General features: G+C 43.7%; 1 protein-coding gene and 1 pseudogene across 4 annotated transcripts in view; one reads left to right on the top strand and one right to left on the bottom strand.

Moving 5' to 3' along the window:
• Window positions 1-13833, bottom strand: part of Dennd4c (DENN domain containing 4C) — a 96172-nt gene extending 82339 nt beyond the window's left edge. For 2 of the 4 annotated variants that reach the window (XM_048356731.1, XM_048356969.1), the window contains exons 1-2: window positions 13069-13371; window positions 964-1285 (exon numbers count right to left, since the gene is read on the bottom strand). In XM_048356731.1, the coding sequence (XP_048212688.1) occupies window positions 964-1268 (305 nt within the window). In that variant the 5' untranslated portion in view covers window positions 1269-1285; window positions 13069-13371. Of the gene's footprint in view, window positions 1-963; window positions 1286-13068; window positions 13375-13812 lie in introns of those variants that run through there. The other 2 variants (XM_048356811.1, XM_048356894.1) reach the window with 2 other exon arrangements.
• Window positions 3317-12702, top strand: LOC125352670 (annotated as a pseudogene).
• Window positions 13834-27162: the final 13329 nt, after the last annotated feature.

Genomic DNA, 27162 nt, shown 5'->3' with positions numbered 1-27162 from the left:
ATCCTCCCAATCCAGGGAGGTTTTTCCATTTCCTTAGTTCTGCCTTAATTTCGCTTTTCATGTTTTTAAAGTTCTGATCATAGGTTAAGGTTATTCCTAGGTATTTTATGTATCCCCTTCCTGTGGTTGTACCTGCACAATCACTGTATCTTATCTGAGTACATTGGAAACCGTGTATACAGGTATTAGAACTAGGAAAGTGAAAAGGGAATACCAAAATCGAGAGACACAGGATAAAAAGACAAACGACTACAAAAGCAATACTTGCAAAACTTTGGTGTAAATCAACTGAACAACTCGTGGGGGGAGAGGGAAAGGGGGAGGGGGAATGAGGGAGGAGGTAACAAACAGCACAAGAAATGTATCCAATACCTAACATATGAAACTGTAACCTCTCTGTACATCAGTTTGACAATAAAAATTAAAAAAAAAAAAAGAAGCTCAAGGAAAGTGTCCAGATCTGGCAAAATAAAATAAAAAAGTTTAAAAAGCCAGGCACCAGTGGCTCAAGCCTGTAATCCTAGCTACTCAGGAGGCTGAGAACTGAAGACTGCGGTTGAAAGCCAGCCTGGCAGTAAAGTCGTAAGATCTTATCTCCAAGTAACAAACAGAAAAACCAGAAGTGACACTGTGACTCAAGTGGTAGACCACTGGCCTTGAGCTGAAGATCAGGGACAGCACTCAGGCCCTGAGTTCAAGCCCAATGACACGACAGAAAAATAAATAGTTAATTTAAAAACTCAGTAACAGAAAGAAATTCATAATAATATAGATAGAAATACATTACTTGGCTTAATCTTGAAATAAATAATATAAATTATCAAGGGCTTTAAATTTCTACTACCATATACCTGGAATAAATAATCCTTAATGACAGAAAAAGAAAACTGTACCCATTATCTGTAAGAGATAGTTAATAAATGTTATTACATTTGACACAGAAAAAGAAAAAAGTCACCATACCCAATATCTGTAAGGGGTGGTTTATCTCTCCCTCTCTTGTAACACAGGAAAACTTCTGGGCTTTTCAGACTTCCATAGTTCAAGTTTGCTTGGAGTGCAGATGGGGTGGCTTCAACACAGGTGTAGCCTTCAGGTACTGTTTCCCCAGCTGATTTGTTAATAACAGCAATATCTGTAATTGGAGCCTTAGGCCCAGCTGACTTAGTATCTAAACGATTTATTTCTTGATCCAAAAGAGTTGATGTATCTGTGAGACCTGCCACAACAAAGTAGTCTGTCACTCTTGGACCTTTGTCTTCTATCATGGCTGCTGTTCACTTTCCTACAAAGGAATAAAGAGGTGGGGAAAGGAAAGGAATATCAATTAAGGAAACTATTTTATCATGGTTCACTACAAGTAAAACAAGCCTTTGAGTTACTAATAGTCAATCAGAATACTCTTCAGACTATTTAATAATCAAATTGTCATTCTATAGACTGCTGTTATCTTTTTAACAGTTTTTCACCTCCTACAAAGTGTCTTTTAACTTCACATAGCACTTAACAATCATCATTTATTTCATTTTCCCTCAGGTTGCTACACAAATACAAAAACATAAAAAACAGGAGCCAGGCACTGGTGGCTCACACCTGTAAGCCTAGCTACTCAAGAGGCTGAGATCTGAGGATAGTGGTTCAAAGCCAGCCTAGGCAACCAGTAAAAAACTGGTAGTGGTGTTGAGGCTGAATGTGGTAGAGTGCCAGCCTTGAACAGAAGAGCTCAGGGACAGCACCCAAGCTTTGAGTTCAAGCCCCACAACCAACAACAACAACAAGAACAAAATAGGAAAACAAGATACTATGATTCCTGTAAAAGCCAACAGGTCCACAATAATAGGCTGTCAATAATGACAGTGACATGGACAAACTCTCATATGAATACTTGGATAAATTCTAATAGATTACAAATAAATAGCTGAATGAAACAAGGATATCAAAGTAGAATTCAATAGATATACAAATTCTGGGGGGGGGGGGGAAACCACACTGAAAGTCTGGAAATGAAAAGCATAAGAGATCAAAAAAGAATATGGTAAAAACCTAGCCAACAGGGGCTGGGAATATGGCCTAATGGCAACAGTGCTTGCCTCGTATACATGAAGCCCTGGGTTCGATTCCCCAGCACCACATATATAGAAAACGACCAGAAGTGGAGCTGTGGTTCAAGTGGCAAGGTGCTAGCCTTGAGCAAAAAAAAAAAAGCAAGGGACAGTGCTCAGGTCTTAGTTCAAGGCTCAGGACTGGCAAAAAAAAAAAAAACAAAAAAAAAAACACCTAGCCAACAGACTAGGTAGAGAAAAAAAAAAGTATTAGGGTTTGAAAACAAGGGGGACCAGCCAGGTGCCAGTGGCTCACACCTATAATCCTAGCTACTCAGGAGGCTGAGATCTGAAGATCACAGTTTGAAGCCAGCCCAGGCAGAAAAGCCCAAGACTCTTATCTCCAATAAACACCTCAGAAAAAGCCAGAAGTGGCACTGTGGCTCAAGTGGTAGAGTGTTAGTCTTGAGCACAAAGAGGCTTGGGGAGTTCAAGCCCAGGACTGGAAAAAACAGAGGGGGGGTGGGCAATGTATAAAACCTCTGGGACACCATTATAAGACCAAACTTGGGGGCTGGGAATATGGTCTAATGGCAGAGTGCTTGCCTTGTACACTTGAAGCCCTGGGTTCGATTCCTCAGCACTATATATATATATATATATATATATATATATATATGTATGTATGTATGTATATACATACATATATATTTTAAAAAGCCAGAAGTGGCACTGTGGCTCAAGTGGTAGAGCGCTAGCTAGCCTTGAGCAAAAAGAAGCCAGGGACAGTGCTCAAGCCCTGAGTTCAAGCCCCAGGATTGGCAAAAAAAAAAACACAAAAACAAACAAAAAAGACCAAACCTGGAAACCATGGGCATAGAAGGAGAAGAGGCTAAAAGCATAGAAAATGCATTCAATAAAATGTGAGAAAAATCCCCAAATTTCTCTTCCTCCTTAAAAAGATAAGGTGATCTATGTAGAGGAGGCTTTTAGAACACCAGGCAAGACCAGGAAAAAAAGCGCCCCATATCACATCATACTTACAGTGTTAAGTATTCAGAACAAGAAAAAGAATATTTAAAAGAACAAAGCGCCAAGTCACATATAAAGGTAAACTATTCAGAATTACAACAAATTTCTCAACAGAAACTCTAAAGGCAAGTAAGGCATGTAATGAGGTATTTCAAGCTCTAAAAGAAAATAACTGGCAACCTGGATTACCAAATGCTATCTTTCTCTATCAAAGAAGAAAAGCCTTCCATGATAAAAATGAAATGACCACTAAGCCAGCACTGCAGAAGGTACTTAACAGTATCCTAGAGAAAAGAAAGATAAACACAACCATAAAAATACAGAATCTCCATAATGAGAAGATAAACAAATGACAAGAATTACTACACAATCTTTCTATAATCACTCTAAAGCGTCCATTATCTGAGCAAAGATAAAGACTAGTGGGGTGGGATTAAAAACAGATACATAGCTGAGTGAAGTGGTTCACACCTGAAATTCTAGCTACTTGGGAGACTGTAATTGGAAGGACTGAGGTTCCAGGCCAGCCCAGCAAAAAACAAGAAACAAAAACAAACAAACAAACAAAAAAACCACCTCATGAGGCTCCATTCAACAGAAAAGGCCAGGCACAATGGCACATGTTTGTCAAGTCAGCTACAAGACAAAGTGTAAACAGATATATCACAATTCAGACCAGCCCATGCAAAAGCAAGACTAATTCAAAAATAATCAAAATAAAAAGGACTGCAGTTTGTGGCTCCACTTGGTAGGGATATGTGCTTCCCAAGCAAGATGCTTGAGTTATTTGGATATTACATTAGTAATAGTTTTCTACCTACAATATTTAGAAAGTTTATTAAAAGCTGAAGAATGTCTACCACAAAGGGATGGGCCATTGCCCCTACAATAACAGCACTGCACTAGAATGATGGGCACAAGATGTAAGCACTCCTATTTAGTGACGCTTCTTGTAAATAATTTCCTTCATGTTGGTAGGGACTCCAAGGGGCTCAATGGTTTAGAGACTACTCTTCAAAAACTATAGAGTTCAGGGCTGGGAACATGGCCTGGTGGTAAAGTGCTCGCCTCGTATACATGAAGCCCCGGGTTCAATTCCTCAGCACCACATGTATAGAAAAGGCCAGAAGTGGCACTGTGGCTCAAGTGGTAGAGTGTTAGCCTTGAGCAAAAATAAGCCAGGGGCAGTGCTCAGGCCCTGAGTTCAGGCCCCAGGACTGGCAAAACAACAACAAAAAAAAAAAAAACAACAACTATAGAGTTAAGGAGAACTCAACAAAGTATTAGGCCAAACACTTCAGCTTATTCCCAAAGAATGAATTGAGGGGATTTTTAAAGCTGAAGAGCACAGCTGGTTTCTAGTGGAATTGGTACATTCTGAAATTCTACTACCATTCTCTAGCCTCATTCCATTTGGCTATGGAATCACTCCAGAAACTCACCCTAACAGAGGCCACACATTTAGACTTCCATTTGTTGGTAACTACTGTATCTGTGACATTACTACTGACAGGTCAATTCAGCAGAAATATTTCAATGATTCTTTGAGGTTGCAACCCTTGTAGAAAGGATGCAGAGCTTAGAGAGGAATCCAGATGAAGAAGCAAGCCAAGAAGAAGAGATGATTTCATGTTTTGAAACAGCAGAAAAATGAGAGCATGTTGGTCTTCTCTTCAGACGATAAAGTCATACCGGCAAGAGACGGAACTCATTGCCTTCAAAAGATTACTTAGGACCATAATGATTTCTCATGACAAGGAATGTGTGTACCAACATTTCAGATCCAGGACTATTGCTGAGAAGACCATCGTTATTCTCTCTCCCACCACCACCACCAGGGCTTGAACTCAGGGCCTAGGCACTGAGCTTCTTCTGCTCACTCTACCACTTGAACCACAGCACCACTTCTGGCTTTTTCTGTTTATGTGGTACTAAGCAATTGAACCCGGGGCTTCATGCATGTTAGGCAAACACTCTACCACTAAGCCACCTTCCCAGCCTGACCATGGTTATTATTTATTCTTTGGTAAACTGTTTTGGTTGAGATGTGAAAATTTGCACATTGCTTAGAATCCTATTCTTAGCACAGGGAAATGCACAAAGACATTCATCCCTCAATGCTTACGCAGGCTATTCGGAACTATATTCACTTCATGTTTTTTTTTTTGGCCAGTCCTGGGCCTTGGACTCAGGGCCTGAGCACTGTCCCTGGCTTCTTCCCGCTCAGGGCTAGCACTCTGCCACTTGAGCCACAGCGCCGCTTCTGGCCGTTTTCTGTATATGTGGTGCTGGGGAATCGAACCCAGAGCCTCGTGTATCCGAGGCAGGCACTCTTGCCACTAGGCCATATCCCCAGCCTCACTTCATGTTTTGAATATGACTGTGACTATGAAAAAACCAACCAGCTATTGGATGGTAGCTTTGAAGTTTATATTAAAACTGTTATTTGCTCTCCTGAAAAGGTTACCAAAAGAATGTATGATAGTTTCTAAAGATAGTTTAAGCACTCTAAAAGTTGTCACATTAATTTTCTTCTTACAGAAGCCAGCCTGCAAGCAGAACTCCTTTATTCTCTGAGTCATTACTTGCTATATGATCTGATGCCTTTTTCAAATAAAGATGATTCTGGAACAAACAGCAGATATAGTATAAAAGGGACAGGTACCAAGCCCCAGGACCAATGGCAAATAACAGAATTCAGAAATCCATTGTGCCATGATTCCTTTCGTTTCTATTAGTTTGCTGTTAAAAATACCCTTGCCAGGGGCTGGGAATATGGCCTACTGGCAAGAGTTCTTGCCTCATATACATGAAGCCCTAGGTTCAATTCCTCAGCACCACATATATAGAAAAGGCCAGAAGTGGCGCTGTGGCTCAAGATGGCAGAGTGCTAGCCTTGAGCAAAAAGAAACCAGGAACAGTGCTCAGGCCCTGAGTTTAAGCCCCAGGACTGGCAATGAAAAAAAAATAAATACTGTTGCCAGTATGAGCAGGGAATGATTGGAGCTGCAGGCTTAGGACTGTGATGAAGGGCTGTTGTCCACAGTTATTTTGCTTTTGATAGTACAAGATGCTATATAATGGTTTTAATACAATAACTAGTAATTCAAATCTTGTTGCTTTTATAATAAGATAATAAGGATTAAAACATGCAACAAATGGGATTTGGATAATGACTAAGATTTATACATAAGAGTTTTAGAAGAAGCTGGAACTAAGAGATAGGGCAAGATGGCAAATTAGAAGCATCTGCCACTTTCCCTCTGTGAATGGAAAGAATCTAGTGACACAGAAGAAACTAGATTCTAAAGAAAGAAAGAGAACCATCAACCACAAAGGAGGTAGTGGGGAGGCAAAAAAAAGTAAGAGAGAAATAAACACAGCAAAGAGTTCTGATCCCATAACTGGTTCTGAAAGGGGGAGTGTGTTGAAGGCTCCATTACAGGGTAAAGCAGATGGTCCTTCTGACAGAGAACCAATTCTAACTGCAGGAAAAGTCCACATAACACGCAAGCTTTAACCCAGTACATGGATTTGTCACACAGTAACGACTCTGGTGTGGGAAACATCTTGGTAAAGAAAAGCTATTCCATAGCTCCCCTTATTCCAACAGACAACAGTAAGATGCCATCTTGACAGACTATTCTTAGAGATTCAGTTACTCTGGGAGCCTGGGAACAAAGAACAATCAAGCCTAATGAGTTACAGGACATTGATGTCATAGAATTCAGATGTAGGTCAGTCCTAAGGGGTAGTTAATAAAAACAATTTCCAACCTGACTCCACAGGGAAGTTTAAAGGACACTGGCAGTGTAGTTTAGAGGCTGCTTGGAATGGCTGTCAGTGATCAATGAAGGAGACATGGGACTCTCTGCCAAGTCATGCAGGAGAAGCACTGGTGAGGTAGACAATGCAGTTGTCCACAGAGGACAGAAGTTGCAACGCAAAATGGCTATTAGGGCACCATATGTCACAAACTACTGCTCCAGCCACGGGGAAGTGAAGGGGCCTTGGGACTCCCTACAAATCACCCAGCAAAGGAGCAGGTAGGATGGCTCCTCATGGTGATGGTAAAGCAGTACTCAGAGAACAGGTGTGGCTCAAATCACCCACCGAGAGACCATTAAAGGAAAATGAGATTTTGAAGACTTGATCACCGCCGGCATCTCTACCCTCAGTGACCAGCCAGAGAATCCCCTGGTCTGAGACAACAGCAGTAAAGCTTTATGCTTTGAGGCTTGTGGCATACCAACTGTCTGGGATCTGTCCTTATTGACTGTGGAGTGGGTCAGAGTCCACTCACTCAAAATATGTGATTTGTACAATATATACAAATTAAATATGTGTGTATACACACACAAACAAGAACAATAAAAATTCATAGTTTGTTTATAAAAGTCTGTTTGTTGCTGCTTTGGAATTGGGTCTTTTTTTTGAAAAATGAAATACTCTATTATTATTATAAAGGTGAAATACAGAGGGGTTACAGTTACATAAGTCAGGTAAAGAGTACATTTCTTTTTGGACAATGTCACCCCTTGGTTCTGATTTTTCTCTCTTCTTTGTGCCAGTCCTAGGCTTGAACTCAGAGTCTGGGTGCTGTCCTTGAGCTTCTTTTGCTCAAGGATAGCGCTCTACTACTTGAGTAACAGTCCACGTTTGGCTTTTTCAGTGTATGCGGTACTGAGTAATTGAACCCAGGGACTCATGCCTGCTAGGAGAGCACTCTACCACTAAGCCACATTCCCAGTCCCTGGTTCTGACTTTTCTTGGTATTGGTTTTGTTTTTATATATCTGGTATAGACAACTTTGTACCCTCTTCCTGACTTACTTCTTAGTTCTGCTTATTCCTCCCTCAAGTAGTAGCCAGCAATAAGCAAGAATGCTGAGTAAGCACCAGGTCCTGAGTTTTAAGTCTTTGTAGAAGCACCAATAATAAATAAGCAAAAATAATAAACAAGTAAAGCCTGATGGTACAGCCCCTATTTCCTCCAGCATCACACTTACTTTTCTCCTAAACTACTTATGCAGGTCACTTTAAATGAAAATTGTGGGCTGGGAATATGAGTTAGTGGCAGAGTGCTTACTTAACATGCATGCATGAAGCCCTGGGTTCAATTCCTCAGTACCACATAAACAGAAAAAGCCAGAAGTAGCACTGTGACTCAAGTCATCAAGTGCTAGCTTTGAGCAAAAGAAGCCCAGAAACAATGCCCAGGCCCTGAGTTCAAGCCCCAGGACTGGCAACAAAAAAAAGAAGAAGAAGAAAATCATTATGTTTTGTTAGGCAGTGCTAGAGTTTAAACTCAAGCCTCAAGCTTGCTAGGCTCTACAGCTTGTTCCATATTCTCAACCTAATATCTATCACATTATGTCATTACTGTGTACCTTTTCAGAGAACTCTTTGAGGTCAAATGCTTCCTACTTTGTAACCATCTCTAATCTACAAGTGTTTGTTTCAACTTTTGCTGTATTCTATATTTATTGGACTGCAGTATGTAAACTTTATCTTGTATAAGGCTGTTTATCTTATTAGACCTTAATATTCACTTTTTATGTCACACTACTCATCTTTTGATCCCTAATAGAGACACCAGTATTTGCTAGAACTTTTTTCATAAGAAATATCTGTAACATTTATGGCTTCAAAATCTAATTATGAATAACACAATTAAAAAAAAAAAACTAGATTAGGGCTGAGTCAGCACTACATACATAGAAAAAGCCAGAAGTGGTGCTGTGGCTCAAGTGGTAAAGTGCTAGCCTTGACCAAAAAGAAGCCAGGGACAGTGCTCAGGCCCTTAGTTCAAGCCCCAGGACTGGCAGAAAAAAAAAAAAAAAAAAAAAAAACTAGAAGAATTCTCCAAGATATTTTAAGGATTTTTTAACTGTGTTTTATAACCCTGTAAGATTTTTAATAACTTCCATAGTCCAAAAATTAACATGAGGGCTGGGGATATGGCCTAGTGGCAAGAGTGCCTGCCTCATATACATGAGGCCCTGGGTTTGATTCCCCAGCACCACATATACAGAAAATGGCCAGAAGTGGCGCTGTGGCTCAAGTGGCAGAGTGCTAGCCTTGAGCAAAAAAAAGAAGCCAGGGACAGTGCTCAGGCCCTGAGTCCAAGCCCAAGGACTGGCCAAAAAAAAAAAAAAATTAACATGAATTTGTAGATATTAAGTTTGTTGAAACAGGAACACTTAGAAATATTAAGTCCCACAGTACTACTGAAAAATAAGAACTATGTTACTTCTTATATTGCAAAGCAAAATTAACACATACACATACCCGCAATGAGTAAAAATTGTCTGAATTTTGAATTCAAATTTTGATTTCTACTCAATCTTCCATTTGATTTCTCCATTAAATGCAATATTGTAATAGTTCTACTGCAAAGGAAGCAATTCCAAGAAAAAATGACCCTCTTTAAAGAACCAAAAGATCCAGGCATGGTGGTGCATTCCTGTAATCCCAGCACTTAGGAGGCTAAGACAGGAGGATCATAAATTTGATGCCAAACTGGCCTACCTACCAAGAACCTGTCCCCAAAATTCAAAGGTTGGGAATACAACTCAGTGGCAGAATACTTGCTTAAGCATGCACAAGACTCTGGGTCACCCCACCTCTGCCCCTCCCCCTCACAAAAACAAGTTTGAAAAGTGGTGTGGACCTTTACACTGGCAAACTTACCTTGTTATACCATTACTTTAAAGGTACAAAAGTGTAACTATTAAAATAAAACTAAGAAAAATAAAAAATCTGGATACTGTAAAGTTATAAAACAATCGTAGTACATCAGGAAAAACATGTCAAATATAAAAAGGCAATTATATGTCTATTAACCAGAGAATTATATTCAAGTATAGTTGGATTAATATATTATTCTAATTACTATATTATACAAGTGTAACATGAATACAGCACAAAAAATATAAATGTAAGATAAGTGGGAACAACCTGAATTTCTTCTTTCAAATTTGTGTTTTTTGTTTTTGGGTGACGTTGTCCAAAAAGAAATGTGCTCATTACCAGACTTATGTAACTGTAACCACTCTGTATATCACCTTCATAATAACAATAAAAACAAAAAAAATGTTATGAGACATAGTAGTGAACAATTGTAATCCCAACACTTAAACAGAGGAAGAAGGAAAGCTGTTAGGTTTCATGCCATCCTGAGGTATATAGTAAGACTGTCTCAAAAGAGGGAGGGTGGGGTAAATATCACAGTAAGCTGATACCCAAATGCCTACATATATAGGTACTTCTTTAACTCTCAATTTGTCAGCTATTTAACTTCTTTCCACAAAGAATCCAAATTGAATTCCTTACAACTTGAGGCTAAAGACTGTTGTATACCAACTGTATTTTGGGTGTGTGTGTGTGTGTGTGTGTCTGTGTGTCCGTGCATGCATATGAGCTCTGCTCCTGAGGTCTTGGGTATGCTATCCCTGAGCTTTTTTACTCAAGCCCAGTAGTAGTCTACTAGTTGGGCCACAGTTCCACTTCCAGCTTTTGATGGTTAACTGGAGATAAGAGTCTCTTGGACTTTCCTTCCAGGGCTGGCTTTGAACAACAATCCTCAGATCTCAGCCTCCTGAGTAGTTAGGATTACAGGTGTGAGCCACCAGTGCCCAGTAATTTTGTTAAATTTTTTTCTCAAGTTTTAAGTCCTACAGGAATTCCTCAGTCTACTAACATACCCAGGACTACAAAATTAAACTAGCAGTCTGAAAAAGAGGGCTCAATTTATGGCACCAGCTTAGAGAACATTTTATGTATTATGACACTCATTTGCTCTAAATTTCAACAAGCATATGCTGGAGATTCATTTCATCCCAGAAAATTCTGTTTGCAAATCACATCAAATGAGCCAACCTGCCACTGACTCAGCAGCTTTCTTTTTCACTTCACCACCTGTTCTCAAGATACAACAAGCACAAGACTGAATGAAACCTAACTTTCAAACTGTGCAGCAAAGCCAATGCAAAACCCGTATTTGCCTTGGCAGGCAACTCCAATGAAAATAAGAGTGGTTAGATCTTAACTAGCAGACATAGAAAGATTAAAGATGCCTAGTTATTACTGATCATGTGGAATCCCTCTTCATAGTTACAAGTGAGATTTTAAAGAACTACTCAGCATGTTTCTTTATAAGGAAGATCTCATCCAAACAATCTTCTAAATTTGGCACCATGAATTCTTACAGCCTACATACCATTGCAGTTCCTTGTAATTCAAAACTTTTGCTTTTACAAACAGTCCCCACACACCAAGTCTGCTGCCAATTTCTTCTAATAAAAACTCAAGCTTATAATACATAATACTGTATTTACTCTCAACACCAGAATGCTCATTTTCACTTTACAAAAGTAAATTACTCCAACATACAACTTCAACATTTCTGACATCATAGCTATTCTGTTACTCAATTAACAAGTCTAAACAGCTGTACATTAGATAAGGTATTGTTGACCAATTAATAGTTACCTGACATATGATCAGTTCAGAATGGACCTCTAACTCACAATCAACTATTTTGCAAAATGGAAATCTGGGATACTAGTCAGAGGTAAGTGTGAAGCAAGTACAAGAAACCCTTTTCCATTACTAGAAAAGTGAGTCAACACAGCTTATAAGGACAAACAGATCATATTCATGAATAGAAATCCAAGTTTCCTTCTGAGTGCTAAGTCTGATACCAAGAAGGCAGCTTATCAATTCCTTAACAGTAAAAGAACAGGCTGTACTGATTAAGTAAAAGCATCCTTTAATGCAGTAAGAGGCGCTTTTTTTTTTGCATTTCCCCTTTAACACGTGTGCACAGAAAACAACACAAAAGGTTCTGTAATTCATGTACGTGGAGATATCAAATCAAATATTTAATGAGACTCTAGCCCCTAGGAAGGACTTCCTCTACCTGACTGTCCCTTTCGCCTGGGAACGGGGTGACTGGAAAAGAAGACCTATTAGGACCTGGCAACAGCATCTCAACAGGCAGTCTCAGTAGGAAATCTCTGAGGCACAAGCATACAGGCAGCTCTAGGGATTCAATGTTTTAGGTGACACTTTCGCTCACATTTGCTCAAGTAACCAAGGTAACTGTCCTAAATTTTCCCATGTGAAACTAACACAGTGGGGAGGGGGGGGAGACCAATGAAAAACTGGGTCATTCCGTATTTGTTCGGATGAAGCAAGGTCTTCGGGAAAGAAGAAAAGGCCTAAGAAGCAGGAAACAAAAATAAATCAATAAAAACAAAACACACACACACTGAGAGACAGGAAGAACGAGGGAAAAAAAAGATTTGACAATATCCTCAAGAGCAAATAAGTTAGAACTTTTTACAGGAATCAGCACTGGGAGTTGGCTTTATTTGTGTGTAGTCATTCTGGGGTTGAATGGATTCTGCCTTCCTTTATATCATTAAAGTCCTTTAAGTCCACAAAGCCACCGTAGGGCAGAGAAGGAAATGCGTTCAATTCACCTGCGACACCTGTCTGAGTCCCCCACACTCACCCCCACCCCACTTCCTGCGTCCTGGGAGCCCCGAGGACCACCCCACCTCTCCCGAGACGCGGCCACTCGCTCCAGCTCTCCGTCGGATCCCCCAGGGGCACGGGGATGACAACCCGCACCCCACCTAGTACCCCCGCCCCGCCCGGCCGCCCCACCCAGGTGGCAGGGCCCCCGCGCCGGTCCCTCCGGCCCAGGGCCCTCGCGCCTGCACGCCGGCGAACCTCCCGAGCCCAGGCGGCGCAGGGAGGCCCTTCCCGCCGCCGCCGCCCCCACAGCCAGCCGGCTCGGGGGACTCCCCGCCCCGGAGCTGTGGGGAAAGCAGGCCAGGAATGCCGGCCGCGGCCGCTCCCCGCCCCCGTCGGCGACCCCTCGCCCGCCGGCCACTCAAAACTCTGCCCGCCCCGCGACCGAGCACGGCCCCGCGAGAGCTCAGCGCGCCGTGGCGGGGGCCAGAGGCCCAGCGCCGCGCACTCACCTGCCGCCGCCCGCTCCGCGGCAGCCACCCGGGCACAGCTTCCTGGGGCATGAAAGCGCCGGCTCCGCGGCCGGGGTGCCTACAGCAGGGCAGGGCTGGGCAGGGCAAGGCAAGGCAAGGCAGGGCGGGGCAAACGGGATTCACTCCGCAGCCTCAGCCACCGCCGCCGCCGCCGCCGCCAGTCTGCGCCTGCGCCTGCGCGCGCTGGGTCTCAAGGGGGCGCCTCTGGCTGCGGGAGGGGGGGAGCGGGTGTAACGATCCGGGACGTGGGCTTGCGCGGACGCGGCGGCGCTCCCGCGGCCAGAAGGAGGGGTGCAGGGTGATCTAGGAGCTACCTCCGGTGCGGCTGTCCCCACAAGCTGATCGCCACGTTTCGATTCCCTTTTTCCTCTCCCCAACGCCTTCCCCCACCTTTCCACAGAACCGCACTTTCTCCTCTCTCCCCTCCACCCCCGCCTTTTCCGACTGCGGGGGCGGGCGGGTGGGAAGGGGGAGGGGCGGAGGAGGGAGGGGCGGGGCGCTATTGGAGCCACGCTCAGGCTCCCTCCCTGGATAGCCCCGCCCCTTGGATGAGCCCCGCCCCCGAGACCCGCTGTCCCGCTCCCCTCCCCCACCCTCTCCCTCCCCGGCCCAGTTAGTTAGGATTCGGTCCCCGGTGGGTTCACTTTCCAGCGGTCTCGCTCTCTCGGCTTGAGTTGGCCCAGAACCCGGGAGAAAGCGGGTGCGCCGGGCGCTGCTTCGCACCCCTTCCTGAAGGGCTCGGACTCGGCGTGAACGTGCGTCTATTGCCTTGGCCTCAGGCAGGTGGCCACCGCTCCTCTCCCAAAGACCGGGAAAGGGACTCAAGGTCAGGGGAGAATTCTAGGAGGGTACAGAGACTTCCCTTCCCGGGACAGAAGCCGTAACTCTCACCCCGGACCTTGGAGGGGCGGGGGCTGTTGGGGGCCCTGGAGCCCGCCGGGCTTGGATCCGGCCACTCCGGCCCAGATTTCGGGCTGGGAACTCCAAATGTGGAAACACGCCTTTGAGTGATCGGCACCCCTCCTGCGGTCTGCAGGGTCGCTCACGGCTCTCCTCCGAGCCCCCACGGCCCGGTCCTCCTCCTGCAGATGTGGGGTGGTTCTGATCGTGATTATTCAAGAAGAAAATGGTTTTATTTATTTTGTTTTCAGTCCTGGGGCTGGACTCTGGGCCTGAGTACTGTCGCTGGCTTCCTTTTGCTCAAGGCTAGCCCTCTACCTCTTGAGCCACAGTACCACTTCTGGCTTTTTTCAATATATTGTGGTGCTGAGGAATTGAACCCAGGGCTTCATGTATAGGAGGCGAGCACTTTACCACTAGGCCATATTCCCAGCCACTTGGTTTTAAAACTTTTTTTTTGTCTCCTGTCTCCCCGCCCCTCTACACACAAACACCAAAACAACAACAACAAAAAACAGCAGAAACTTTATGAGTACATTGGAAAATGTGTATACTGGTATTAGAACTAGGAAATTGAAAGGGAATACCAAAATCGAGAGACACAGGGTAAAAAAAGACAAACGACTACAAAAGCAATACTTGCAAAACTGTTTGGTGTAAATGAAAAGCGGGAGGGGGGAGGGGGAATGAGGGACAAGGTAACAAACAGTACAAGAAATGTATCCAATGCCTAATGTATGAAACTGTAACCTCTCTGTACATCAGTTTGATAATAAAAAATTTTTTAAGTAAAAAAAAAAAGCAGAAACTTCACAGATTCCGCAGCAGATCTAGCAAGATTTATGCATATCTGCTGAGTGTTCACTACATAATGATCACTCCTGCAAATGACTCCCTAGTCCATCTTTTTGTTTTTGTACAAAGCGCAAAATTAAAGCTCAGTCATAATACCCTGTTGGTCAGTTTACTTCTGAACTTCATTGCATGTATGAATAATTTGAAGCTGGTTGTGGCTCAGACCTGTAAACCAAACTACTCAGGAGGCTGAGACCTGAGCATCCTTCTTGGAAGTCAGTCATGGAAGGAAAGTTCCTAAGCTCTTATCTCCAATTAACTACTCAAAAGCCAGAAATGAAACCATAGTCAAAGGGCTGGAGCACTACCCCTGTGCAACAAAACAGCGTCCAGGCCCAGGATTGGGTCCCCAGGACTGACCAAATAAATAAATAAATAAATGACAATTACCTAGCATGTATGAGGCTCTGGATTTGCTTCCCTGCACACTCCCTAAAAAATAAGCAATAAAGTAAACAAGTAAATAAACTGAGGAGTGGTTGGTGTCAATCTATGCTTCCTTAACTTTCAACTTCTCTGCCCTTGGGCAGGTTACTAACTTTTTCCTCATCTGTAAAATTGGCAGAATGATATTCACAAAGGAAAGTAAAATCATTCATTTGTAATAAGCTATTAAGTAAGCCAGTCCTGGGGCTTGAACTCAGGACCTGGGCACTGTCCCTGAGCTGCTTTTGCTCAAGGCTTGCCCCCTACCACTGGAGTCATAGTGCCACTTCTGGCTTTTTCTGTTTATGTGGTATTGAGGAATCAAACGCAGGGCTTTGTGTATGCTAGGCAAGCACTCTACCACTAAGCCACATTCCCAGCCCTACTATTAAGTATTAAGTAGACTTGCTCACTAAGCAGTTTTTAGGACATATAATAGGTGCTCATGTTTACAACAATCCCTACATCCTCCTATTGTGCTTTTGCATATTTCCCTTCCTTTGAAAGATGGACTTACTGATTTCTAACACAGAATATATTCAAAGGGATGCATATCACTAACAAGATTACAAAGAAGGCATCAATCTGGAATGGATTCTCTCGTCCACTTGTTTTGATTGCTTGCTTTTGGAAAAACCAGCTACCATGCAGCCCAAGTCTACAAGTTGACTGTAGCTTTCCAACAGACCCTCAGTAACAGTCCTGCAAGTAAGCCATTCTTTTACTCATAGAAGCCATAAGACAATAAAAACTTCTACTTTCTAGTTGCAAATATGGTGGAGGGGAGGGGAGTTGATGTTACACAGAAATGGATGACTGATGTATTATAGTAATGCCTGGAAGGTAACAGGTACTCATTAATGGTAGCTCTTCTCTTGGTGAATATATCTGGTTCATTCAGCATATGTCCTGCTATACTATAATGCATCCAAGCTTACTTTAATGCTTTAATGATAGTGTTTATAATTGTAGTACAAAAAGGTATTTAGGAAATATGTAATGATTGAATTTATCTATTATTTGTAGAATACCTTTCATGTAAGAGAGTTTGTTAGAATGTATTTTACATAATAGGATTTGCTTTAGCATAACATAGAGGTATAGGGGAAGGGTCCAAGAGGAGAAGAAGTAGACTTTGTTGGTTGTTGCTGTTGTTGTTTGAGACATGTTTTTACCAAATTCTAAAAAGTTACTGAATCTAGCCAGGCACCAGTGGCTCATGCCTGTAATCCTAGCTACTCAGGAGGCCGAAATCTGAGGATCCTGGTTCAAAGCCAGCCTGGACAGGAAAATTCCCCATGAGACTCTTATCTAACCACTCAAAGACTGGAAGTTGTGCTGTGGTTCAAGTAGTGGAGCAGTAGCCTTGAGCACAGAGAGGCTCAGGACAGCACCCAGGCCCTGAGTTCAAGCCCCCACGACTGACAACAACAAAAACAGAGTTACTGAATGTAAAGCACAGCCATAAGTGAAAAGGTTTGGAAGCTGAGTACCAGTAGCTATTCAGGAGGTTTGAATTGCAATCTGAGGATTGCAATTCAAAGTCATCTTGGACCGGAAAGTCTGTGAGACTCTTATCTCCAATAAACTATTCAAAAAAGGCTGGAAGTGATGCTGTGGCCCAAGTAGTAGAGTGCTAGCAGCACCCAGGCCCTGAGTTCAAGCCCCACAACTGACACCCCCCCCCAAAAAAAAAGGTATGATTGAGTAAAGTGCTAGCGTTGAACACAAAGAAACTCAGGGACAGCACCCAGGACTAGAAAAAAAAAAGATTGGATATTTTATATGCTTTAAGTTTTTTCCACAACTAAAAAAGCATATCACCTTTTTTCCTTCTTGCCAGTTCTGGGGCTTGAACCTCAGGGCCTGGGCACTGTCTCTGAACTTCTTTTGCTCAAGGATAGCACTCTACCACATGAGCCACAGTGCCACTTCCAGTTTTTCTGTTTATGTGGTACTGAGGAATCGAACCTAGGGACTCACACACCCTAGGGAAGCACTCTACCACTAAGCCACCTTCCCAGCCCAGCATATCACATATTTTGTAGACTCATAAGTTTGGTGCTAAAGAGACTCTTTAGGAATTACATATTCTAATGAACTCATTTGGCAAATGGAGAAAATAGGGCCCAGAAAAACTTATGGACCCCATCTGTCAGTCTTATTTGTAGTGATTTCATATTTAGGTATTGAGAAAAATCTACTGAATTGTAATTTTTTTTAATTTTCCAAACAGAATAACTTGCTCTGGATTTCCTAGGCATGGCCTCCACTTTCAATGTGTAATACACTTACAGATTGGGAGGTAATTTGATTCCAGACTGGCACTCATCAATTTTGGTAAGCATAATCCCCATATTTGAAGGCCCAGTTCCTCATGTCTGCAGGTGTTCTTAGCCACTGAGATCAGCTTTACTCTTATAATATCCACATGATCCAGTTTGGCCCACTCTATGTGCTCTCTTCTCACATCTTGTATAGTTCATCACTATCATGATGGTCTCATCTGAGAATCTTATGGAGTTACTCAGCACCTTCTCTGCTGAGCTTCCTTCTCCAGGCCCAAGAATCAAATGTGGCTGGAGTAGGAAGGACTGGCACAAAGCTCCTTAAGTCGTCCTAAGAACAGTATCCTAACAGGCCATAACAAAGAGTAGGGGCAAACTAGGTACCAGTGGCTCACACTTGTAATCTTAGCTCGTCAGGAGGTGGAGATCTAAGGTTCAAAGCCAGCTTGGAAAGAAAAATCCAGGAGACTCTGTCTCCAATTAACCAGCTAAAATGTCAGTATGGCTCAAGTGGTAGAGCACTGTGGGTCACACCCGGACGCCTTGCATCATTATGAGGCAGTTCTAGCTGGCACCGCCTCTTTTCCCAGGGGCCATGTGGCTGGTAGCCCCGGCTGCCCTCGGAGTTCTGAACCGGAAAGGCGGCTCTAATCAGCCCCGCCTCCCGCCTCAGACCTCATGTGCGCCAAGATGGCTGCGGGTGGTGAACCCAGAGGTGGTCCTGTGGGCCATGACGTAGATGTAAGCCACCCCTTAGGGAGGTCCCTTGGAGCTCCACCCTAACAGGTAGGTCAGGCGTCCATTCACAGCCCCTATGTAGGTGCATGTATCCCCTTCCACCGCCCTTCGACCCCTTTAAAAGAACAGCTCATTGCCGCCAATGAACGAGTCTTAGCGCTGACTGGCTCCCAGACTGTCTGTGTGTCCTCTGACAAAAGGGGGTGCTGGGTGGCAGTCTGTCAGCCCTCTTATCCTCTTTCTGGCTCATCCAGGCGGGCGTGCTTTCCCACCTCTCCTGCAGGACAGGAGAGCATGGGAGGCTAAAAACCCCCGACAGAGCACTAGCCCTGAGCAAAGAAGCCAAGGGGAGAGTTCAGGCTCTGGTACCAGTACACACAGAAAGAAAAGGAAGGAGAGAGAAAGGGAGGGAGGGAGGGAGGGAAGTGGGCAAAGCCAGGCAGGAATAGTAATACATACCTGTAATCCCAGCACTTAGAAAGCTCAGGTAGGAAGATTAACGGTTTAGAAGTCAGGCTGGACTATACGGTGAGACTGTGCCTCAAAGGATTGTGATGGGGAGGGAAAAAAAAACACCTCTGCGACAATGCCCAGACCCTGAGTTCAAGCCCCAGGACTGGCACAAAACAAACACACACCCAAAAAAGAGTGATGGAGAGTAGAGGTGTGGGTTAAATGGTAGAGTTCCAGCCTAGTTGAAAAAGCCAGGAAGAAGCTTGAGGCCCTAAGGTGAAACTCCAGAACACACCTCTCTCTCTCTCTCTCTCTCTCTCTCTCACACACACACACACACACACACACACACACACACGAAGAAGAAAACAAAAAAACATGTTAAACACAGTAACTTTTGTTGTTTATTACTCTTGGAAGTCACATGTACCTTCAGCCTGATTCTACAAAAGCAAGTCACCAAGTGCAGTGTACTTCAAAAGAGATGAAATGCATTAGCTTTCCTTTTTTTCCTCCAGTAGTGAGGATCAAATCTATGCTCTTGGGATGCTGTGGAAGTAATCTACCATTCAACTATGCCCCTAGCCCAAAACATGCATTACTGAAGATTCCTCCCTTTTCTTCATACCCTCTTCTCATTCATTCTTGTAAGAAATGTTTTGTGTTCTTCCTCTGAAAATACCCAGAATCCATTATTTTCTCTTTATTTTCATTGTCACATCCTAACTTAAGCTACTAATATATTTTGTTAACAAGGGGAACATCTCTGGTACAATGCTCTTCAATTGTCAGATTTATTATAAAACTAGGCCTTACAAGCTGGGTACTGGTGGCAAATGCCTGAAATCATAGCTACTTAGAGGCTGAGATATGAGGATTGTGGTTCAAAGCCAGCCCAGGCAGGAAATGCTGTGAGACTCTTATCTCCAATTAACCACCAGAAAACCGGAAGTGGCACTGGGACTCAAGTGGTAGAGTGTTAGCCTTGAGCTGAAGAGCTCAAGAGACAGCAACCCAGGCCTAACTTCAAGCCCCACAACCAACATATTATATACTGGGTACCTATCTGTAAGGCCTAGATTTTTTTTCTTTTTCATTGGTTGTGGGCTTGAACTCCAAGCCTGGGCACTGTCCCTGAGCTCTTCAGCTCAAGGCTAGCACTCTACCATCTAAGCCACAGCGCCACTTCCTGTTTTCTGGTGGTTAAGTGGAGATAAGTATCTCATGGACTTTCCTGCCCCAACTCGCTTTGAACCTGGATCTTCAAATCTCAGCCTTCAGAGTAGCTAAGGTATGAGCTGTTGGCACCTGGCTCCAGAATATAACAATTCTTACAATTAAAGAAACAAAGGTCTCAATTTAAAATAATAAACAAAAAAGATGTGAATACACATTTCTCCAAAGAAGATATACAGATAGTCAATAAGCACATGAAAAAGTATTCAATATCATTATTATTATTTTTTTTTTTTTTTGGCCAGTCCTGGGGCTTGGACTCAGGGCCTGAGCACTGTCCCTGGCTTCTTTATGCTTAAGGCTAGCACTCTGCCACTTGAGCCACAGCGCCACTTCTGGCTGTTTTCTGTATATGTGGTGCTGGGGAATTGAACCCAGGGCCTCATGTATACGAGGCAAGCACTCTTGCCACTAGGCCATATCCCCAGCCCCTCAATATCATTATTTAAGCAATATACATACAAATAACAAGATAATGTTTCATGCCTACTAAGATGGCCGTGTGTGTGTGTGTGTCTGTGTGTCTGTGTGTGTATGCCTATGCTGGGGCTTAAACTAAGGGCATGTGCATTGTCCCTAAGTGTTTATGCTCAAGGCTAAGGCCTACCACTGGAACCACATTTCCTCTTCTGCTTTTTTGTTGGTTAATTGAAGAAAAAAAGTCTCACAGACTTCCCTGCCCAGGGTTGGGCTTCTAACCATGATCCCCAGATCTCAGTCTCTGAAGTAACTAGGAGGAGGCACTAATACCCAGCTTATAATTTTTTTTTTTAAAAAAAGGAAAGTAAAATGTAAAAATGTAGATAGATCGGGGGCTGGGGATATAGCCTAGTGGCAAGAGTGCCTGCCTCGGATACACGAGGCCCTAGGTTCGATTCCCCAGCACCACATATACAGAAAACGGCCAGAAGCGGCGCTGTGGCTCAAGTGGCAGAGTGCTAGCCTTGAGCGGGAAGAAGCCAGGGACGGTGCTCGGGCCCTGAGTCCAAGGCCCAGGACTGGCCAAAAAAAAAAAAAAAAAAATGTAGATAGACCGAGACCCACATAGTTTCCTGGTGGAAAGGTAAAATGGTTCAGTTACTTAGGTAAATGGGTTGAGTTCTCATCATTTTATATAGAGGTACCTTATGACCAGAAATCTCATTTCTAACATTTATCCAAAACAATTGGAAACATATAATCATACAAAAACTTATACATGGTTCCAGCCCCATGATCAACAAAAAAATGAGACCAAAAAATTTAAGAAAAAAATACCTGAATTATCACAACACTATGACTTATACGATCCATAAAGGGAGGTGGGATTCAAATATCCCTGAACTGATGATAAACAAAATATGGTATATCTAAACAATAGAATGTCACTCAGCAATAAAATTGAGTGCAAATAAATACTTCAAAGTAAATGAACCTTCAAAGAGCATGCAAAGAAGTACAAGTGTGTGGGGCACACCTGGAAGTCAACTAGCTGGCCCCGCCTGTTTCTCAATCTTGGGGCCACATGTGGCTAAGATGGCGGTGCCTAACAACAATGCACAGCTGCTACAAGTATCTTTGGTTATAACCCAGAGGCGGTTCTGTGGTCTGTGACGCCCCGGCTCTTCCACCCTTGATGGACAGCTCATGCCTCTCCTTCCTGCTAATCTTAGACCTGATTAGCTCTTGTGCCTTATATTAGTGGCACTTACTTCCCCAATAAATGAGATCTTGCGCCGACTTGACTCCCAGGCCGTCTGATTGTCCTCTGGTGAGGGAGGGCTGGGTGCAGGTGGTCTGCCGACTCTTTCCTCTCTTGGCTTGTCCGGTCGGGGCGTGCCTTCCCCATCTCTCCCATGGGTGGCGGGGGGGGGGGGGGGGAGGGGGGAAGCATGGAGGACTAAAAAACCCCAACAACTGGCACCCAATGTGGGGCTCAAGGAAGTGTAGGTTTAAGCTTTAGACGACCCGAGGTAAGGGTATCCCCAAAAAGATGGGGCAATCTCACACTAAGCTTTATACGACAGGAAAACGAACAAAGAAGACTGTTTAAGGAAGACGAGAGGAGCAGGAGGAGAGAGGAGGGGTATGAAGTGGAGTGGAGTGGAACTAGATGGACTGGAGGAGCAGAGTGGAAAGCTGAACCCGGCTGCCCGGAGGAGTGAAGCAGAGCCCACCGGAGCCGGCCATAGGAACGAGTTGCAGGAGGAGGACCAGGAGGAGGCCTCCAAGAGGAGAAGCAGCAGCCAGAAGAGCAAAAGGAGGCCGGCCAGGACCAGGAGCAAGTGCAAGGGAGTTCATGCACAGGGCATCTGCCCCTGGAACAAGAACGGCCTGGTGTGGGACGTGGCCTCCCACACGCTGGCAGCAGGTGAGCGGCCAGTAGTGGCGCCACTGGGGACCGGCGCGCCTGCAAGGGAGCGCGTGGCATGGAATGGCACTGCAGGCACTGGCGCGGGACAACACACAGCTGCTCATCAACCAGCTGTGGGGCCCCTGCAGGAGCACATGGTGCGGAAATGGCGGCCCCAAGAACGCCGAGGAAGCAACCTGCTGCTGGGCGCTGAGGAGCTCCATCAAGGACAGCTGCCCGGTGCAGTAACAGGACTCCCTCTTGAGTGTCAATCTCCAACACCCCCCCCCAGTAAAACAAAAGAGGGAGATGTGGGGCACACCTAGAAGTCAACTAGCTGGCCCCGCCTGTTTCTCAGTCTTGGGGCCACATGTGGCTAAGATGGCGGTGCCTAACGACAATGCATAGCTGCTACAAGTGTCTTTGGTTATAACCCGGAGGCGGTTCTGTGGGCTGTGACGCCCCAGCTCTTCTGCCCTTGATGGACAGCTCATGCCTCCCCTTCCTGCTGATCTTAGACCTGATTGGCTCTCGTGCCTTATATTAGTGGCACGTACTTCCCCAATAAACGAGATCTTGCGCCTACTTGACTCCCAGGTCATCTGATTGTCCTCTGGTGAGGGAGGGCTGGGTGCAGGTGGCCTGCCGACCCTTCTCCTTTCTTGGCTTGTCGGGTGGGGGCGTGCCTTTCCCTGTCTCCCGCAGGTTGGGGGAGCGTGGGGGGGTGGTGGTGCTAAAAACCCCGACACACGTGTGGCTCAAGTGGTAAAGTATCAACCTTGAGTGAGCAAAGATTATAAGGCCTTCAGTTCAAGCCCTTGGGGTTTGAATTTTTTTTTTTAAGGCTGGGCTCTGTAATTCTAGCTACTCAGGAGGCTGAGTTCTGAGGATCATGGTTGAAAGCCAGCTAGGGCAGGAAAGTCTGTAAGACGCTTAACTCCAACCAGAAAACTGGAAGTGGCCCTATGGCTCAAAGAGGTAGAGTACTATCCTTAAGCAAAAAAGCTCAGGGACAGGGGCTAGGAATGTGACTTAGTGGTACAGTGCTTGCCTAGCATGCATGAAGCCCTGGGTTTGATTCCTCAGTACCACATACACAGAAAAATCTGGAAGTAGTGCTGTAGCTCAAAAGGTAGAGTGCTAGCCTTGAGCAAAAGAAGTTCAAGGACAGTGCCCAAACCCTGAGTTCAAGTCCCAAGACATAAATAAATAAATAAATAAATAAATAAATAAACAAAAAACCAAACATACTTCCTGGAAGTGGAGCTATGGTTGAAGTGATGAAGTAACAGCCTTGAGAAAAATAAGAACAGGCCCAGGCCCTGAGTTCAAGCCACAGCACAGGCAAAAAGAAGACGGAGGAGGAAGAGGAAGAGGAGGAGGAGGAGGAAGAAGAAGGAAGAGAGGAGATAATTTAAGTATGGAAAAAAGGCTATGTGCAAGTGCTAAAGCATAAGAAATAATATTGGCATGTGAAAGTTATCATCCCAGACTCAAGGCATTCACACACAGTGAGATCAAAGGAGGGTATTCTTAGGAGAGGAACACAAAGATGCAGTGTCTGTGCGCCTCTGATCATATAAAATAATACTTATCAAAATGAACTCCAGGAAATGGAAACAAGAAAAAAATTATCTCCTGCTTCACAGCTTTCCACATATAAATAGTAGGTATATAATTCATAAACGTGACATTTACAACCAAAACCCTTATTTCTGATGGCATCTCATTGTTATAAATGAACTCATTGTATTGTAGTGGTAACTTCCTGCTGTAGTGATAGTCTGGAATATTAGCATGGTGACTTAAGGAAATGTAATATTATGTGGTACTTAGGAAATACAGTAACCTAAAGTTAGATTCCACTAATTTAAAAAAAATAAGAGAGACTGGAGATGTAGCTCTGTGGTAGAATAATCGCCTGGTGTTTATAATGCCCTAGGACTGATCCCCACCCAACGCTGGAGAAAAACTAAAAATTAAAAAAATCCATTGGAAGTATATTCAGTAAATTTTATATAAAAATAGGAAATCAATAACAATATTGTTTCAGGTATGGCTACAAAGGCCTATAATTCCAGTCAATACTCAGGAGGCTAAGGCAAGTAGGCTCATGAGTTCTGGTATAGACTGGGATACATAGCCAGACCTTGTTTTATAAAACAAAAACATAAGAACTTATTATCTCTGAGGATAAACAACAAATAGTCCATAGTATCAGACTGCTTAGATGTAATACATCCATATGGTAAAATACTGTGTATAAATTTTTGGTTTTGCTCTTTCCAGTATCATGCATGGAACTAGGGCCTTGTGCTCTACTACTTGAACCACACCTCCAGCTGTGCATATTAATGTTTCCAAGGAAAATATTAGGTGAGAGAAAAAAGGAGGTAATCTCTAATGATTCCTCTATTTGATAGGGGCTAGGCAGGGAGTTAGGAAACCAAACAGCTGGGAACCATAGCTTGGATGTTGATAAGACGTCACACTCTAGACTGCTGACTTTAACAGAAAGGCTTGTGACATATAGCAGTCTTGCTGATCCACAGTCCCTGAATCTTGCAGGAAATAGTCTGCATCCAACCATCCAAGGCCAAGAACTTCCCCCATCAAACATGTAGGAGGGGTTGAGGACACATAGCTCAGTCTCCAAAATTAAAGACACATAGAAGAGTTTTCTAGACTGACCATTCCCATAGCTTCAGACCCCAATAAAAGCTTGAGGTCTTGGGACCTTTCAACAGGTCCGTCCACCATCCTAAGGATGTCGTGTGAAATTTGCTTTTTGCTTTTTTGCTACTCCTGCTTCAGTTTCCTCTGTTATCTCTTAAATTCTTACTGTGATGAGACTCAGAACTTTCAGAACTTTCTGGCCTCTGGAACCCAGTGATCAGAATCCCCTGACAAGCCAAGCCAAGCAAAGAGACCTCTAACTCAGGGAGCACTTAAGGATTTTCCTCTGATTCTGATAAACTTAACTGGTTTTCTTATTGTTGTAGGAGAACCACCTTCTGCTCTATTGTCTTGCAAAACTTGCCCAACAGAGGAGGGGTCTACATCTTCTTTCTCCCATGTCTCCAAAGACCAATGAATCACAATCAATTTGCTTTTTGTAACATATAATGATTTGAGGCTCTCTATGTATTCTTCTCTCCCTTCTGCCTTCTTGCTTCACTAAGATAATTTTGTTGCTCAAGGTCATTTAGAAGTTCTGTTCTCTTGGCTCGTCCCAACTGTAATATAACATTCTGTAACTCTTAGAACAAAGGCAGAGAAAATATATAAAGACACCCTTTTAAAAATCAAAACAGAGGGAGGAGGTAACAAATAGTACAAGAAATGTACCCATGGCCTAACGTATGAAACTGTAACCCCTATGTACATCACTTTGACAATAAATAAGTAATTATTAATTTTAAAAAATCCAAACAGCGGGGCTGGGAATATGGCCTAGTGGCAAGAGTGCTTGCCTCGTATACATGAGGCCCTGGGTTCGATTCCTCAGCACCACATATACAGAAAACGGCCAGAAGTGGCGCTGTGGCTCAAGTGGCAGAGTGCTAGAGCCTTGAGCAAAAAGAAGCCAGGGACAGTGCTCAGGCCGAGTTCACTGCCTAGGACTGGCCAAAAAAAAAAAAAAAAAAAATCCAAACAGCAGCAAAATTTGCATAATATTTCCATCCATGTGTGAACAGGTCATCTTTGTTTCCTTTTTGGTATAAGTATAGTTTAGGTTAAAAAAAAAGTGGGACTGGGAATGTGGTTTAGCAGTAGAGTGCTTGCCTAGCATGCATGAAGCCCTGGGTTGGATTACTCAGCACCACATAAATAGAAAAAGCCTGAAGTGGTGCTGTGTCTCAAGAGGTAGAATGTTTGCCTTGAGCAAAAAGAAGCCAGGGACAGTACTCAGGCCCTGAGGTCAAGCCCCAGGACTAACAACAACAAAAAGACAGCACCCACATCTTTAATCCTAGCTACTCAAGAGGCTGAGATCAGAGGATTGCAGTTCAAAACCAGCCAGGGAAGAGAAGTCTTCATGAGACTCTTATCTCCAATTAAACACTAAACACTCAAAAATCACAAGTGGAGCTGTGGCTCAAAGTAGTAGAGCACTAGCTTTGAGCAAAAGAGCTCAAGGGCAATGCCCAGGCCATGAGTTCAAGCCCCACAACTGACAAAAGAAAAGAAAAGAAAAAGGTCAAGGGTGGTGTCTTAAGCTTGAGAGGGTACTTGAGAGGCAGATATTGGAAGATTGCCATTCAAGGTCAACAAAAATGCAATGGCAAAAGTTAAGTTGGAATCATTTTCTTTATATTTTGAGTTTGATGAGTTCTCTTTAAAAATATTAATTGTAGTGGGCATCAGTGGCTCACACCTGTAATCTTAGCTATTCAAGAGGTTGAGACCTGAGGATTGAGGTTGTAAACTAGCCCATGCTGGAATGTATCGGAGACGCTTATCTCTAATTAGCCAATAAAAAGCTGGGAGTGGAGCTGTGGCTTAAGTGGTAGAGCACCAGCTTTGAGTTTAAAAAGAAAGGGACAATATCCAGGCCCTGAGTACCAGCCTCATCCCCCCAAAAAAGAATTTTTTTTAAGCTGAAAGTAGAGCTGTGGCTCAAGTGATAGAGGGCCAGCTTTGAGCAAAATAGCCAAGAGCATAAAGCCCTCAATCAATCCCTAGCACACAAAATTGATGGATAAATTATTAATTAGGTTTAGTGAATTATAGAAATGGAAACCATAGAAACACAAAGTTCCCTGAAAAGATGATATATAAATTTGTGAAGGGTTGAATATTTTTGCTCTTTCAAATAAATTAATGGTTAAGTTCATTTTAGAG

Source organism: Perognathus longimembris, chromosome 1 (assembly GCF_023159225.1).
Source record: "Perognathus longimembris pacificus isolate PPM17 chromosome 1, ASM2315922v1, whole genome shotgun sequence".
Taxonomy (NCBI): domain Eukaryota; kingdom Metazoa; phylum Chordata; class Mammalia; order Rodentia; family Heteromyidae; genus Perognathus; species Perognathus longimembris.
This window is presented reverse-complemented; position numbering and strand designations above follow the sequence as displayed.